General features: G+C 38.7%; 2 protein-coding genes across 2 annotated transcripts in view; one reads left to right on the top strand and one right to left on the bottom strand.

The window, feature by feature from the left end:
- Positions 1-16,264, bottom strand: part of LOC5564746 — a 789,319-nt gene that overhangs the window by 495,445 nt on the left and 277,610 nt on the right. The gene's annotated exons all lie outside the window — the stretch shown is intronic.
- LOC5577694 (alkaline phosphatase, tissue-nonspecific isozyme) lies at positions 248-15,364 on the top strand. The gene is made up of 2 exons (XM_001663428.2): positions 248-1,329; positions 14,708-15,364. The coding sequence occupies exons 1-2, from the start codon at positions 279-281 to the stop codon at positions 15,331-15,333; spliced, it is 1,677 nt and encodes a 558-aa protein (XP_001663478.2). The 5' UTR covers positions 248-278; the 3' UTR covers positions 15,334-15,364.

Here is a 16,264-nt window from a genome sequence, read left to right as displayed (position 1 = left end):
CGACCGCACTCAATTGAACAAGATGTCTAGCTCATCATGCAATGAGATAAAAGTCTTCTTTTTTAAGTAAATAAAACCTCATTTCCCAATTTTTGAACCGTTATCAGGCAACGTTTATCCATACGTAAGCTTTCAGCATCGAGTTGATCAAAATGATAAGCACCGTTTCCTTTTGCTTGGATATCAACTGCATTGATAACGACGATGCTCCTCAACGAAGCCAATGTGGATAAACCCTAAGCAGTTAATTCTTTGCTTTCAATCCATCAAGAGACAAAATGGATCAAACTAAGCGTCTCATCATTCTTACGACCCTCGTCAACTATGTTTTCGCGATTCCAATCGAACCGGAGCTAACTCCGGCTCCCACACCATATCCAACCCACCCGATGGACGACCCCGACTGGGAACCTCCACAAGGTCCCCATCAGGAACTCGACAAGCAATTCTGGATCAATTCCGGCCAACAGCTGGTCGCCGATCAGCTCTCCAAAAACCACCCGAACCTCAATCTGGCTAAAAACGTGATCATCTTCATAGCGGATGGAATGTCCATTACTACGCAGTCGGCCACTCGAGTCTACATGGGCGGAGAACAGCTGGCGATGTCCTTCGAGGAGTTTCCTCATACTGGGTTGGCGAAGACCTATTGCATCAACTACCAGGTGTCGGATTCGAGTTGCACCGCTTCGGCTATCCTGACCGGAGTGAAGAACAACTACGGCACGATAGCTGTGAGTGGACACGTTCCGTTGATGAACTGCGAGCGGAGTTTGGTGGAGGAGAACCGGTTGACGTCGATATTGAAGTATGCTCAAATGAGCGGTCGTTCAACGGGAATTGTGACCAATACGAGGATTACGCACGCTACTCCAGCGGTGGCCTATGCGGTTTCTGGGGCACGGTACTGGGAAGACGACGAGGAAATCCCGACGGAGTGTGTGGACATTGCCAGACAGCTGGTTTATGGAGATGTTGGACGGAACTTGACCGTTGCTTTGGGGGGAGGTTCACGACATTTCTTCCCATCGGGAGTGCCGATTGAAGAGCATGGAGCAGTGGGGAGGAGACGTGACGGACGGTACTTGGTGAGTGAATGGTTGCAGCTGGCGGATTTGCAAGCGGAACGAGCCACTTACGTCAGTGATAGACGAGGGCTTTTGAATACTAACGTCAGTGGAATTGATCGATTGCTTGGGCTGTTTTCCGGCAATCATATGAGCTATCGATTGGAGAATGCCGTGAATGAACCAACGCTGGAGGAGATGACCGCCAAAGCACTGGAGCTGCTGTCCAAAAATGACAAAGGATACGTGCTGCTTGTAGAAGGTGAGTGATTGGTGAACATTTCCAGCTCAAAACGCAAATTGTGTAGTTCAGTGTTTCTTAACCGGTGGTCCCCAGACTCCTTTATTTTTACATTTCTTCTTATTCTTCTTCTTGGCATTCGTCTTCACTGGGGACAGAGCCTGCTTCTCAGCTTAGTGTTCAATAAGCACTTCCACAGTTACTAACTGGTAGCTTTCTGTGCCAAAGTTGCCATTTTCGCATTCGTATATCGTGTGGCAGGTACGATGATACTCTATGCTCAGAGAAGTCAATTTCCATTACGAAAAGATTCTGGACTGACCGGGAATCAAACCCAGACACCTTCAGCATAGTTTTGCTTTGTAGCCGTGGACTCTAACCACTCGGCTGATATATCGTGTAGTATTAATACACGCGTCATCTTTTATTAAGATTGAACAAACATGGTCTGTAAATGCCATTTTTAATTGCGTTTCAAACTGGAAGTGCTCTAGTGTTTTTGTCATTTTCCAAAACTTCCCAAAAACTACGACGAATCAATCGTTTCGCTCGACGTTTGACAGCTCGAGCGTCGCGTCAAAGTGGCAAATTTATGAGCCACCCCGATGATTCATGTTTTCTGCGGAAGAACAAATCAATTTCTCCGAAGGAAGCCAAAAACAGAAATCCGTTGATGGCTATTTTTCAATCGAATGAAAAATTGATTCGACCGACTTCTATGCTGGACCGTTTGAGATGGAGAGGGGGGGTAAGGGGTTCGTCGTACGCTTCAACGGACCCAGACTGGACTAGCGGAGACGACTCTTGTTGGTTGGATGGTTTGGAAGCCGGAAATTGTGCGAAGTGCATTTGTGTGTTGCTCCAGCTGAAAGCAACATCCGAAATCAATGGGAAATGGATTGCCGTTGCAGAGCCTGGGTCAAACTACGGGTTGTTGGGGCTCGATATGTGGAATGTGGAATGTTTTTCATTGGTTATTGCGTATTGTATACGTTTTCTACTTAATTTAAAATTGAATTGTGATTTCTTTGGAACTGTTTTATTTGTACTTGAAAAACGCTAGGAAATTTCAGTTGAGGAAGATGCGAAGAAGATTGTTTAAGATCTTTGTTTATGTGATTCGTGGTTTGGTTCCCACCTAACTTCGAAGCGAAGCGAGAAAACATCACACCTGTATCGGTCCATGATCAGCAATGTTTCGCAAGTTGTAATGAGCTTGATACATAACAGCAGCGAACAAGAGCTCCAAAGAGATAGCGATTGTAACACTTAATTCTCTCGCTTATTTACCATTGGAGACAAGTGTTTTATTTCACAAGCATGATATACAATCCCAAAACATCCGATAGCAATAGTGCTCCCTAGGATTGGAGCTTGCACTGTTCTTCTTCTTCTAGGCATTACGTCATCACTGGGACAAAGCCTGCTTCTCAGCTTAGTGTTCTTATGAGCACTTCCACGGTTATTAACTGAGAGTTTTCTTTCCCAAAGTTGCCATTTTCGCATTCGTATATTGTGTGACAGGTACGATTATACTGTATGCCCATGCAATTTGGTAGAATAATGACATTTATCTGCATTTTTCATCAAATATCAAAAATTGTATACTTATTTCGAATGGAAATTGTTAATATGCTCCAAAGCCATAGACTCCAGCACTTGTAGTTAGCCTCCAAAGATTCTTGAAACAAGTCGTTTCTGTAATATAACTACAAATCGCTAAATTTTGTGCGATTTAATGTGAAAACTTTTCAGATTCAACAAAATTGTCATTCTAACAGTAATTCAACCAGTCATTGTGGGAAAGTGTTGTGATCACTTCCCTAGAACTTTTTTTACACATAAAAATCTCATAATAATTATTGACACACTGTTATGGTTCTTTTAAAAAACGCCATATACTGATGAAACATATTCAAAAAATAAAAGAGATATTAACAAATATGATTTGCATACGCCCCAAATGACCACATACTTTTAAATGACATCTTTAATTACTATTTTACTAATTTTGTAACATTTTGGAGGTCATCGAATATAAACGAAATTCTGACTTCAAGTCATAAAAGTGCACACCCTAATTAGGTTTTGGTAACTTAATTAAAAATTTGGAGTTATGCACATTCCATATTTAGCTACGGTTTTATTTGAAATTTCTCAACGCTGCTTTCAGACAAAAAGTTCTTTAAATAATAATTCTTAAGTTTTGTAAATGTCGCGGTGGTATTTTGTTTCGTGGTTTTTCATACCAAATGAGCATGATTGACCACCCGCAGTTGCTACTCCGTTATTGTAAGAACAACTATACTTGCACAACGAATGCAGGTCTATTTGAGATGGGGAGGAGATGTTGATGTGTTACTCGCATTAACCCGTAGGCTACGGGGCTGACACACAAAATTCAAATTGTTCGTCTTTGAGCGTAACTCTAGTTTTTATTGAAATCTTGAGAATTGCTTCACTATTAGTTATAGTTTTATGAGTAATGGGGAAGCACAGACAAACAGACGTAATACTTAGAACAAATCCCGATCAAAATCATAGTCATAGGATTGGCCACCTACCATATATTTGAATCGGCCATTAAAAAGGTGGTCGATGGACATCGGTGAGAGTGTGACGTCTGTTTGTCTGTGGGGGAAGTATACATTCAGAGTATTGTTGACAAAGTTATTCCAGAACATCTCTGGGTCAGGTTGGGTAAAAATCGCATAAACTTCCTTTTAGAACTCATTCATCACTTGGAAACTAAATGTTTTCATACAAAAAGTGTACAAACTGGATGTCTGGAATAAGTTGCGATGCACCAGGGAATTTTGAAATGTATAATTAACCGAGAATAATGCTAAGGCCTTCAGAATATTCTGAAATTTTGATCAAAATCCACACAGGTTCAAAATTATTTTAATCGGGTGATGTCTAAGTTTAGTGCTTTACAGCACTCATGAGGCTTTAACAGATGTTTCCACAAATTTTGACAAGATGTTAGATATTGGAAGTCATCCAAATCGTCCTTGAGCTCAGGTCTTTTTGATCTACCAAATCTACTACCGTTTATACTCGGAAAGTGTACGCATAATTGTCCCATGTTCCAAAACATGCAACCGAGAAGAAACGCGTTGAAAAATAGCACGTTCATGTATCGAATTGGATAAATCTGAATAAAATTGTTGCAATAGTATGAAGTATAGCTTGTTCACTAGAATCAACAGTTTGTATTACGGGAAACGGAGCTCACGCGGAGAATGCAGTTAATATAATTTTATGCTTTGGGTTGGCAAGCAAAATTTTTTGTATGCGAGATAATGAGATAATGTATGAGTTAGTCAATGAAAGAGTAGATAAGTAGATTACAGAGCTAATAAGATTTAGTAAAGGTGATTAATTGCTATATCGACACTTCCAGCTAGAGGCTTGACAGAAACTCATCTGCTATTTTAAGGTTGTTCTGCAGAGTCAATACTTACCCCGAATTTACAACACATATCTTCACATTAATTTGACCTTTCTTTGGATTTGGACGCAAACCAGTCATCCGGATTAACCCAGTATGTAGCCACGTTACCCTAAATCTTTTGAATACTTGATTTTTATACTTGATATGCGAATTCATGAAGTTGGATATGTCGTAAGGTAAGTCTCAGAACCATCAATATAATGGCCACTTCCCCTGGAGAACAAGATATCCAAAACAACCTTGCATGTGATCAAGTCATTCAAAAAATCCTTTAGCCTTGATTTAGGAAGTCATGAAGATTGATTTGTCGCAAGCTAGGTTTCAGAATCGCCAATATGATATCCATTTCCACCAGGGAACCGGGTCAAGTCATCCAAAAACGCTAAAACTATTCTTCTTTCGACTTTGTTTCCAAAATCATGAGCTTTGATGGTCCACAAGCCCTGGACTTGAAATTAAGTGATTACTGATTCTTAAAGTTGGGTTACATCAGTGTACTAATCGTGATAAATCTGGAATAGCTTTAATTTTCTAATCGATTACCGATGTACTACTGTACGATAGAAGGGTTCCTGGAAATTAAAAATAAAAATAAACACCGATGGTTTGTAAAGAATATTGTTCAAATAAGTGGGGGTTCGCCGTACCATTGAATATCCGTATGACATTTCCAAAGCTTTGCAGATGTATCTAGAGCCTTGGTAATAATAAATGTTGAAAACAAAATGAGTAACAGAACCAGTAGATTCAATAGATATTGAAAATCTTGAGAAACATTTTTTTAGCCTACAACGGAATGTTATGATCAAAACATCTTGTTTGAATAATAAGTCAAGTTGTATACCGAAATTGATGCCCACTACTTCAGTGTTTTCTGAAGACCTTATGACTAACAATATTCATAGTAGTACTCTTTTCGAGTCATATCAAGCTTTATGGGTAGGAATGAGAATGTTGTACGAGAGTTGGGTGAGTATAGACTGTAGTGGATTTGGTAGATCAAAAAGACCCGAACTCCAGGATGATTTGGATGACTTCCAATATCCAATATCTTGTCAAAATTTGTGGACACAAATAATGGCTTTATGGTTTTATGAGTGCTGAAAAGCACTAAACTTAGAGACACTTGATTAAAATAATTTATGAATGGTTTCTTCCAGGGGATTCCTCCAATATTCACTCAAGGACAGGAATTGAATTCTGGGACTTAGAGTATCTCTCACTTACAATGTTGATAGGCTCACACTCAAAATATCAATCAATACGCTCTCCCGTGAGAACAAACTCATTAGAGATCTGCTTCGCAAATCTCACGCTTGAGATTTTGACGCAAAATCAACTCAATCAACTCAAACCGTAAAGAATGATTCAGTCGCAAAACCCGGCAAAAACTCGTGAAACCCGAATGTTGTTGTTTACGTTAGAAAGGAATTACATAATTTTACCAGACTGACAAGAAATTATTGCCGTGTGTGAGTAAACTGTGGAAATACGAGACAATGAGTTAAAAAGGTTAGCCAACTCATGCATGATTTTTTGACTGCTGAGTTGCATGATTGACAACTCACGCATGAAAAATCTCAAGCGTGAGTTGTGAGAAATGGAGTTTTTTACAACACTGCTCACTTATCGCTCTCTGTAACAATCATGATTCGTAGTACATTATGAGATTCTGTTTATCATCTACTGCTACAGCTTTGATTAGTTCGGGGGGATAACAGTGCATGATAAAACCCATTTAAACACGCTCCAGACCTGGGGGACAGCATTGCTATAGGATGTTCTGGGATTGTTTATCATGCAAACACTCCAATGGTCAAGGCAAGGCAGCTTATCGCTAAAAATTGCTGTGAGGGAGAAACCCAATATCGTGTAAGTGAGTTAGAATTCAGAACCTTGCCAATAGTACATAAGCGAGAAAAAAGGGTTTTGTCATCGCTCTCTCTCTCTCTCTTTGAGATCTCTCTCGCAGCTGCTATTTATCGAACTTGTTACAACTTGCTATTCATTTTCGACTATGAGCCGATGTACAGATGGGGTGTTTTTCTTAGCTTGCTAACTGTAATTGAACCTCCTTCAGCGTGGTGTAACTGAAATTTTTGACTGAACGAGCTTCTGCTTCTCCCGCCTTTTATCGCTACTACATATAAGAACATTCGACCTTTTTTCATTCGAACTTTTGCCTCTTCGACCTTTTGTTCATGTGACCTTTTGTCCTTCGACCTTTTGTCTTTCAACCATTTGTCATAGATTCCGCAGAGGGGAGATACGACTTTTATTTTCGATTTTTTTGGCGTCTAGCGATGTAATAAGAAACAAAAAAGGTTTTGCTACTTGTCCTCGAATGTCGGTTTTCCGAATGTCATTTTCCCGAACGCCAGTTACCTGAATACCAGTTCCAGGAATACTCAGTTTTCCAGGATATATCATTTTCCTCTAAAAATTTTTTGGCACTCATAATTGTCATCGCTTTATAAATTTCAAGGTGGTGAAACAACCGATCGTCTAATATGCTCCCATCTGTATTTGACTGGCAGTTTTTTCGAGTTCAACCAAAGACATATAGACCTCCATATCCCTTGCAGTTGTCCAAAATTTTATGGCTTATTAGGTAATCTAGAATGCCGTGAAAAGTGTACTGCGATATGTCTTCAAAATTTGGTTGCGGTATGTGGGCTTCATGGCCGTGGGGTTAGTGTTACCAAACATTCAGCCGCATCGAGTCAAGGAGTGTGGGTTCTATTCCCGCTTCAGTCCGGAAAACTTTTCGTCAGGAACGTATTCCTACTGTGCCACTGGGCGTTCCATGCTAGTCCGTTGTCTAGTGTGGTGCTTCTAACGAAGGGCAAATCGTTAATGCTTCCACGTGTCGGTGTCTTAAAAAAATGTAGTTGGTCGAGTAGGACCAAATATACAGTCGCCTCTCCACATCTCGATATCGAAGGGACCATCGAGATAGGGAGAGATCGAGACATCGAACGAATTTTTAATGAAAACTAGATTCAAAATCACTCCGTTACTAGGAAAAGTGAAAACAAACAGGCGTCATTTCGTCTTTGCAAATTGTTTTGAATCCGTGAAATCTAGTCTAGTAACCTTTGATAATTGGTATATTGACATACGGAGAGAAAATCGGAAACGAAAATCACATCAAGATAGGGAGATATCGAGATAAGGAGTACATCGAGATATGGAGAGTGAAAATGTATGCAGAATGAAGGGACCGAACAAACCATCGACATAGGGAGAGATATCGAGATGTAGAACATCGAGATGTGGAGAGTCGACTGTATCATTCTTTTGGTTGTTTATCTTTCTTTCTAATGCACCACCTTGCCACTGAAGACAATTCTTTACCATTTTAGAACTGCAGCACTTTTTGGGAAAACGAGTAATTCGGGGAGAAGGATCATTCGGGGAAATGATTTTCAGTTGAGGGTAGTATTAGGAAGGGATATATTCAGATTGCTCTTAGACAACAGGATTCTTTCAGAGATTCGCTATAAGTTTCTAGGGATGGCTTCCGGAATTCCTCCAGGAATTTTATAAGAATTTTCTGCACCAGATTTATTTTTAAGATATTTGTCAAGGGACTGCAAGGATTCCTCTAGGATTTTTTAGGGAGTTGCGCAGGACTTGTTACAGGGATTTTATGAATGGAGTCCTTTCGGAGTTTTTCCAGCAACTTCTCCAGGAATCCGGTTATGGGCTCCTACAGGAAAGCTTCCAAGGCTTCTTTTGGCAATTTCTCCACAGCACTTTTGAAGGAATTCTTCTAATGATATCTTCAGGGGGGTTACGCCAATATTTCGTCAAATTATTCGACCACCAAACCCATGGGCTTCATCAGGATTTCCTCGACAATATTTCCTGAAACACCTCCTGAAATACCTCTACCTGAGTAAAACACATGTTACAATTAATGCATATCAACTGATATGTGACCAGATAAGGTCATATAATTGTTGATTAGACTCAATTATAACATTAATTGATAGAGATTTCTTCAACAATTTTTCATAGAATCCCTGCACGGATTACACGATTATTTGTTAAAGAGACTCTAATAATATTTACTCCTGGGATTCTACATGGGATTACTCTTGCATTACCGCCAGGAATGCTTACAAGAATTTCACCAGGAGTTCCTAATGGGATTTCAATCCCGGGAAGCATTTCCCGAGAAATGTTTCCCTGGATTCTCGTGTTTCCTAGGACATTTTATTATTATATTCAAACATAACTACCTCTAATCCAACAATTGTCCCTTGTGCTATGGGATTTCTTATATATACGGCACAGTTATGCGATTATTGGCAGCCATCATACAACTTACTTTACATTTCAATATTTTCTTCTTTTTTTCTCGACAGCAAAAAAAAAATCGTGGGAAAATTAGTGAGAAAATTCATGGTAAAACCCAGAAGCAGTTCCATAAAAATGCCTTGGGAAACTCCCTGAAAATAATCCAGCTGTTCCGAATGGGAATTCTTTAGAGATTCCGGACTAATCTAGGGAGGAGTTTTTGTAGGAATCTGTACATGAATCACTGAAAAAAATCCCGATGGATCCACTATCCACTATTTATCATAACCTATCGTGTTATTTCGTGTAGAACTCCCTCTCATGAATTTCACGAACAGTTTCAGAAGGAATCCCTGGAGAAATTTTCGTTAATCATTCCAGGAATTATTTCGTATTGAACTCCTGAAGAAATGTCTAATGGAATCTCTGAATGAATTATTTGTGGATTCCTTTAAGGAACCCTTAGTGGAATATCTGGCGGAATCTCTGCATGAATTCCAGGAGAAATTCTTGAAGGAATCCTTAGAAAAAATCTTAGAGAAATTGCTGTATCAATGCCTGGTGAAATCCATGAAAGAGTTTCTTGTTAAACCTGTAGGGCAGGCCTGCCCAACCTTTTTGAACCGCGGGCCAAATCACAGAAACAATTTTGTATTGCGGGGCATATAATAAAAAGCTCAAATATTTGCTTGAAATCTGACTAAAGTAAATAAATGAAGTTCATAAAATCTGACAAAATCAGTGAATGAAGTAAATTTAATTTGAAGAAATCGAGAAATAGATAATCGATGCTAATCATTCTGCTGGATATTGTGAGGGGTTCTTTCAAAACTATACAATAATCTAGAGCAGAATATTTTCCAAATCTATTCCAAAAATGTTGGATTCCGTGTGAATAATGCCCAGGTCAAAATCATACAGTCGAAGCTCGTTATAACGACAACTTTTATAGCGACAAAAGCTTCGGTCCCCTGAAAAATATTTTGTTGTTATAACTATTCTCTATAGTGACAATTCCCTATTACGACGGTCCCTTGCGATGTCGTTATAACTTATAATAAGCTTTGACTGTACTCCTAATTCTGTCAGAATCCGATTCGGAATATGCTAAAATCGTGATCAAGCTTTTTCGAAAATCTTTGTAAGAATGTCCAGGATTTTACAAGAATAGTGCCTAGCACTCCTTCAGAATCTCACTCAAAAAACATTTCAAAATGCAACCTTGAAATCTTTGAGAGTGCTTAAGAGTATTTCAAAAGTGAGTTGCTCAAAATATTGTTATTTTGCTTGAGGTTCTGGAAAAATGCTATATAGTGGTATACTTTAATCTTGCCCAGGATTTCAGAAAATTATGTATCGAATTCGTTGTAATTCCTGGCTAGAAGTCTATGGAATCCTGGTGAAAATTCTGTGAGAATCTTGCCAATGTTATCCGTGAAAGTCGTGTCCAGAATTCTTAAAAAAATCTGTCCAAGATTTTGTAAAAATCGTGTCTTTTTATAATCCTGTCAATGAACCTACGTGAATTACACATTGCGCAGTGACGTCATCAGAAAATCGCTCACTTTCTCTCCTTAGTGAGATCTGAAAACAACGGTGCCAGTACCTGTCAAAGTAGACAAGTACTGGCACCATTGTTTTCAAGTTTTGTTGAAGAGCGAAAGAGAGAGAATTTCGCCTTGAAATGCCTAATGACGCCCAGGTGTTATTAAAATTTATTTCCAGGGTTCTGTGAGATTATTAGCCAATGATTCAGTGAAATTATGTATGAAAACTTAGCCTCTTGTACTGATGACTTTCCTGAAAGAATTCCTGTAAAAGTCTCAAGGAAGAATCCATGCAGGAATTCTTACTTGAATCTCTTGAGAAAATACTGATCGGAATTCCTGGAAGCATGCATGGTGGGAGCCGTATTGAAATTTCTTGTGCAATCCCTGACTTTGCTGAAAAATGTCATTGTACAAAATTATATGTGAAATTGAGCAATTTTGCGGAAGGGTATCGCGGTGAATCAAAATCCGGAAGATACCAATATCTGGACACTCTGATTATATTCACCATTTTAAGCTTAATTTTACTATTATTTCAATTGATTTTCAGCCTTAAGCGAATTATGCACTTCATCAGAAAAGTAATCGCCTTTTTAAAAAATTGTGCGGAAAGAAATGATCAAGAAATGTTCTACAGTGAGCTCCATTTGAATTGACATTTCTTTTCAACTGCGTACTGCGATCAAAGAAAAATGCTTTTCTTGAACAATTCTTGCAAGAAATATCTCACGCATCGAGATAGGTGATTACTTTTCTGTTGAAGTGCATACTTCCCAATACTCTTCACTTCCAACCTGAGAGAGAGGAGACAGCTTGCTTAGATAGCGAGCTCCAAAAAGTCAAGGGAACCTGTCATCAACTGTCACTAGAAAACCCGCACATTCAGAGGGCAGAGCGTGGAAAACTGTCAAAAATCAAGTAAATGTAATTAACATTTCTAGGTGTTTTTCGATCATTTCACATTTTAAAAAGTTGAATATCTAAGTTGTGTGTTGGCAAAGTGGTATGATATTTTTATATTCATATCCGTTTCATAGGGAACAACAAGTGAATATTATTTTGATCAAAATAATATCATCTGACCGTTATGCACAATCCAAGAATTATAGAAAGAAGTCAAAGAAAGCAAGAAAACATGCCAACTGTCAGTGAGCTATCCCCTCAGCTTTTGACATTATTGTTCATTTTACTATAATTTTGATTTTAGTTACCACTGCAATGAATTAAAAATAAACACGTTGTTTTCGTTGGATGTCATTTCACATCGCAGTTTATTCAGACTTCAGTTCAACGATCGACGAATGCACGAACAAGGCATTACCTACAAGGGTTGGCTGATAAAAAAGTGTGTGGATGTTATTCTCAAGTATAATTGTTTGCGGAGAAATATGAGCTTTGAATGTTCGGTGTTTTCACCATAAATTTCGATGCAAATAAGTGTTTTATTGGGTGTATAAAGAGACTGTCCGGGACTACGAGCCAGTGATTTGAAATCGAGACATCATATGAAACGCTCACTTTTACCTAGTTAAAGTGAATTTTGTGAAAGAAAAAATTAAAGAAGTCTTAAATAGTGATTATACAAAGCGTTGTGTTCAATTCAATGTGGAATAAATTACATTCTTCTTTCATTATTATATCTCAAGCTGCATGCATTTCAGTTCGAGCAAAACACCCGTCAGTCCAGGTATTCAAAACACTCATATTCCTTACATTCTATTCTTTTCAGCATTGTTAAGCAAATACAAAGAATGAATCAATTAAATATAAGAATTTCATTAAAGTTTGATTTATTTTTATATTGAAAATATACAGATATTTCATATTTTCACACAGTTCCGGATTTCTATCCAAAAGTGTTAAGGATTTTAAATCATCGTCACATATTGTATTTCATTCGTTTTCCAGTAAAAACATGACTAATATTGAAAAATTAATCATCTGCATTAAAATCAGGTATGAAGAAATGTGTAAAAAAATCAAACTTCAAGAATATTAGTTCAAAACATTAAGATATTGATGCATCACGGTATATTCCAATAAATATTTCTAAATAATAGGCAATTGCCCAATCAACCATGTATTATCAACTGGTGAGCTCGTTCTATGCTTCTATTTCAAATGAGTTATAGATGTAAACACAGAGCTCTTTTGTAAAAACGGTTTTAATGATACGTTTAAACAATTATAAAAAAATAAGCTCGTCACTACAAGTGTTGGCATTTTCCTAATAATGTTTGACATAATAAATTAAAAAAAAACCTACCTATACATTTGTATTTGTAATTATACAGTACTTGAAAAGGCTCGATGTTTCGAACCTCGAGTGTCGATGTATTTTTTAAATACTGATAAAGGGCTATCTATTGAAACTATATGATGTAACTTCTAAATCCTCCCTACTAAAAGAAGCCTCTTCCTGTGATAATCATGGAGATGCAGAGGTATATTCGGTCTCTAATAGAAGTGGATTTCACAAACTTCTCTTATTTTACTTAACGACCGTAAGATGATTTTTTTTATTTCAAACTGATCCTGATTTCGTAGCTTCTGAATCTTTTGCATTAACAAAAACTAATTCCCGTGACAATCGTGAAGTTGCAGAGGTCTTTAGTAGCAATGGATGTCACAATAACATTCCTTCTCTTCCCCGATAACCGTAAGGACGTGGCCGATGCCGGTACTGACTTGGTAATGTTTCGAATTATCGAAATTGTATACTGAAGATGGCATGCAACTATCAAGCTCCGTCTGTTGGTTCCTTGTGCAATTTTGATTTTTCTGGACAATCACGGAGAAGCAACTACGAATTGCACGGTCATCTATGCTCAATGAGCTATTGCTGCAATAACTATTGCTTGATCACAATTTTGCCATTTCTGTCATGCATTTGTATACGTTTTTAAATTTTTCATGAACACGAGAAAAGCTTCTTAAACTTTAAGAAAAGGTAATGAATTTAAGAGATGGTTGAGGAGATTCAAAAAACTACAGAACTTGTCTTAAATAAGGGTTTACCAACCGACCATCCACATTCAAAATAAATTCCGTTCCTCCTCATTAAGTCAATCGATTTCAAAACCGAACCGTATTCTTCTCGATTCTCAAATCCTTAAGCTGTTTTCATTCATCACATCTTGGCCAACTTGGTACCACCTCAACTGCAACAAACCTCCTGATCCGAAAATCCTTTTTCTAGCGTTTCCCATTTCATTCAGGATTTCCATCCATCCTTTCCTTACCTTTCTTCCTCCCCTCGCAGGGAGGTGACCTTCCGCAAAATGAACCAAACTCCCGGGAAAGGAAGTCATCCAGCATCAATCACTTCAAGGACGGACGGTGAAAACCCATTATAAGGATGGAAATTGTATGTTTGGCAGAAACGAAAAAAAAAATCCATATTCCTCTCAAGAAAGTGGGCAACGATTGAAAGAATCGGCAATCGAAAAACCGTTTCTAACATCTCTATAAATCGTTCAGTTGGACTCGAGAGAGAACCCACGATTCAATTCGGACGTTCATTTTTCCTCATTTTGGTTGGTTCTTGAAGTTTTCTGGGACGGAAGCGATGGATCAGGATGAGGATTTTGCATTTTTATTAGTTGAGGCGGGATAAATGAGATGTTGAAGGAGCTTCCGAACTGGGTTGATTCATTTTTACAAATCGTTTATTAGCATAATATTAAACATTATTATAATTTCTTTTAACTATGTGTTCTGTGTTAAACTTAATTTAACTAGTATTATCATTTTGTTAACAACATCTTCTTCCTCTTGGCATTACGTCCTAACTGGGACACTAAACTGAGCAGATAAGTGTTCAATGAGCACATCCACAGTTATTAACTGAGAGCTTTCTTTGCCAAAGTTGCCATTTTCGTATTCGTATATAGCGTGGCAGGTACGATGATACTCTCTGCCCTGGGAAGTCAAGGAAATTTCCACTACGTAAAGATCCTGGACCGACCGGGAATCAAACCCAGAGGTTTAAGAACTTCCGTCAGCAGAAAAATATGTGTACGCATATCACGAGAATACGACGTTTCAGAACGATTTCATACATAAAACTAGCGTTTTATCATTTTAGGTGGCCGAATCGACCACGCCCATCACGACAACCTGGCTCGCCTGGCCTTGGATGAAACGGTTGAGTTCCACAGGGCTGTTCAACACGCAGCTCGTCACACAAGCGAAGACGACACGCTGATCGTCGTGACGGCAGACCATTCCCACACCCTGACCATGGGAGGCTACCCGGTGCGGGGAAACAGCATTCTTGCGACCGGTGATTTTTCCCGATTGGACCGAATGCCGTTCTTCACCCTTACCTATGCAAATGGACCGAGCTATTTCGACCACTTCCCACAGACATCGACCGGACGGGAAAATCCTCTATTTATGGACTCGCACAACCCGGCTTTCACTTTCCCAGCGGCGGTTCCCTACGAAGACGAAACGCATGGCGGAGATGACGTGGCCGTTTTTGCTCGAGGTCCGTACTCCCACCTCTTTAGTGGCCTTTACGAGCAACATCTGATAGCACATCTCATCTGGTACGCTTCTTGTTTGGGACCGGAAGGCAGCCATCAGCCGGAAGACTGCTCGCGAGGAATGGGAGGGGCTGCTACCGCAATTGAAATTCCTCGTTTTGCTTGGATGACTGGCCTTCTGCCGGCGGTGGTAATTGCCCTTTCCAATCAACTGACAATTTAATAGAGTTAATAAAAATTCTTTTCCGAACGAACGATTTCATCGTGGTGGTGAGCCATCAATCTTTACGCATTGACAGGTACTTGTTGCGTGTTCACTTTCTTATGGTTTACAGTGATACCGCTCTTGAGAAAGTGCTGTGTATAGCTTATTTCCGCCCACTTGCACTCAATCTTATTTCAGTCTGATTTATTGCAGGAAAATTGGAAAATTTTTCTCTTTATGATCACAGCAATTGTGTGTAGTGGTCACTTCAACACACCGACGAACATAATTTTCAATACAGAAAGCTTTAGCTTAGCTTTAGCATAGCTTTAGCTTAGCTTTAGCTTAGCTTTAGCTTAGCTTTAGCTTAGCATTAGCTTAGCTTTAGCTTAGCTTTAGCTTAGCTTTAGCTTAGCTTTAGCTTAGCTTTAGCTTAGCTTTAGCTTTAGCTTAGCTTTAGCTTAGCTTTAGCTTAGCTTTAGCTTAGCTTTAGCTTAGCTTTAGCTTAGCTTTAGCTTAGCTTTAGCTTAGCTTTAGCTTAGCTTTAGCTTAGCTTTAGCTTAGCTTTAGCTTAGCTTTAGCTTAGCTTTAGCTTAGCTTTAGCTTAGCTTTAGCTTAGCTTTAGCTTAGCTTTAGCTTAGCTTTAGCTTAGCTTTAGCTTAGCTTTAGCTTAGCTTTAGCTTAGCTTTAGCTTAGCTTTAGCTTAGCTTTAGCTTAGCTTTAGCTTAGCTTTAGCTTAGCTTTAGCTTAGCTTTAGCTTAGCTTTAGCTTAGCTTTAGCTTAGCTTTAGCTTAGCTTTAGCTTAGCTTTAGCTTAGCTTTAGCTTAGCTTTAGCTTAGCTTTAGCTTAGCTTAGCTTTAGCTTAGCTTTAGCTTAGCTTTAGCTTAGCTTTAGCTTAGCTTTAGCTTAGCTTTAGCTTAGCTTTAGCTTAGCTTTAGCTTAGCTTTAG

This window comes from Aedes aegypti, chromosome 1, assembly GCF_002204515.2.
Source record: "Aedes aegypti strain LVP_AGWG chromosome 1, AaegL5.0 Primary Assembly, whole genome shotgun sequence".
Taxonomy (NCBI): domain Eukaryota; kingdom Metazoa; phylum Arthropoda; class Insecta; order Diptera; family Culicidae; genus Aedes; species Aedes aegypti.
The sequence above is the reverse complement of the archived record's forward strand: the minus strand, read 5'-3'. Positions and strand labels throughout refer to the sequence as shown.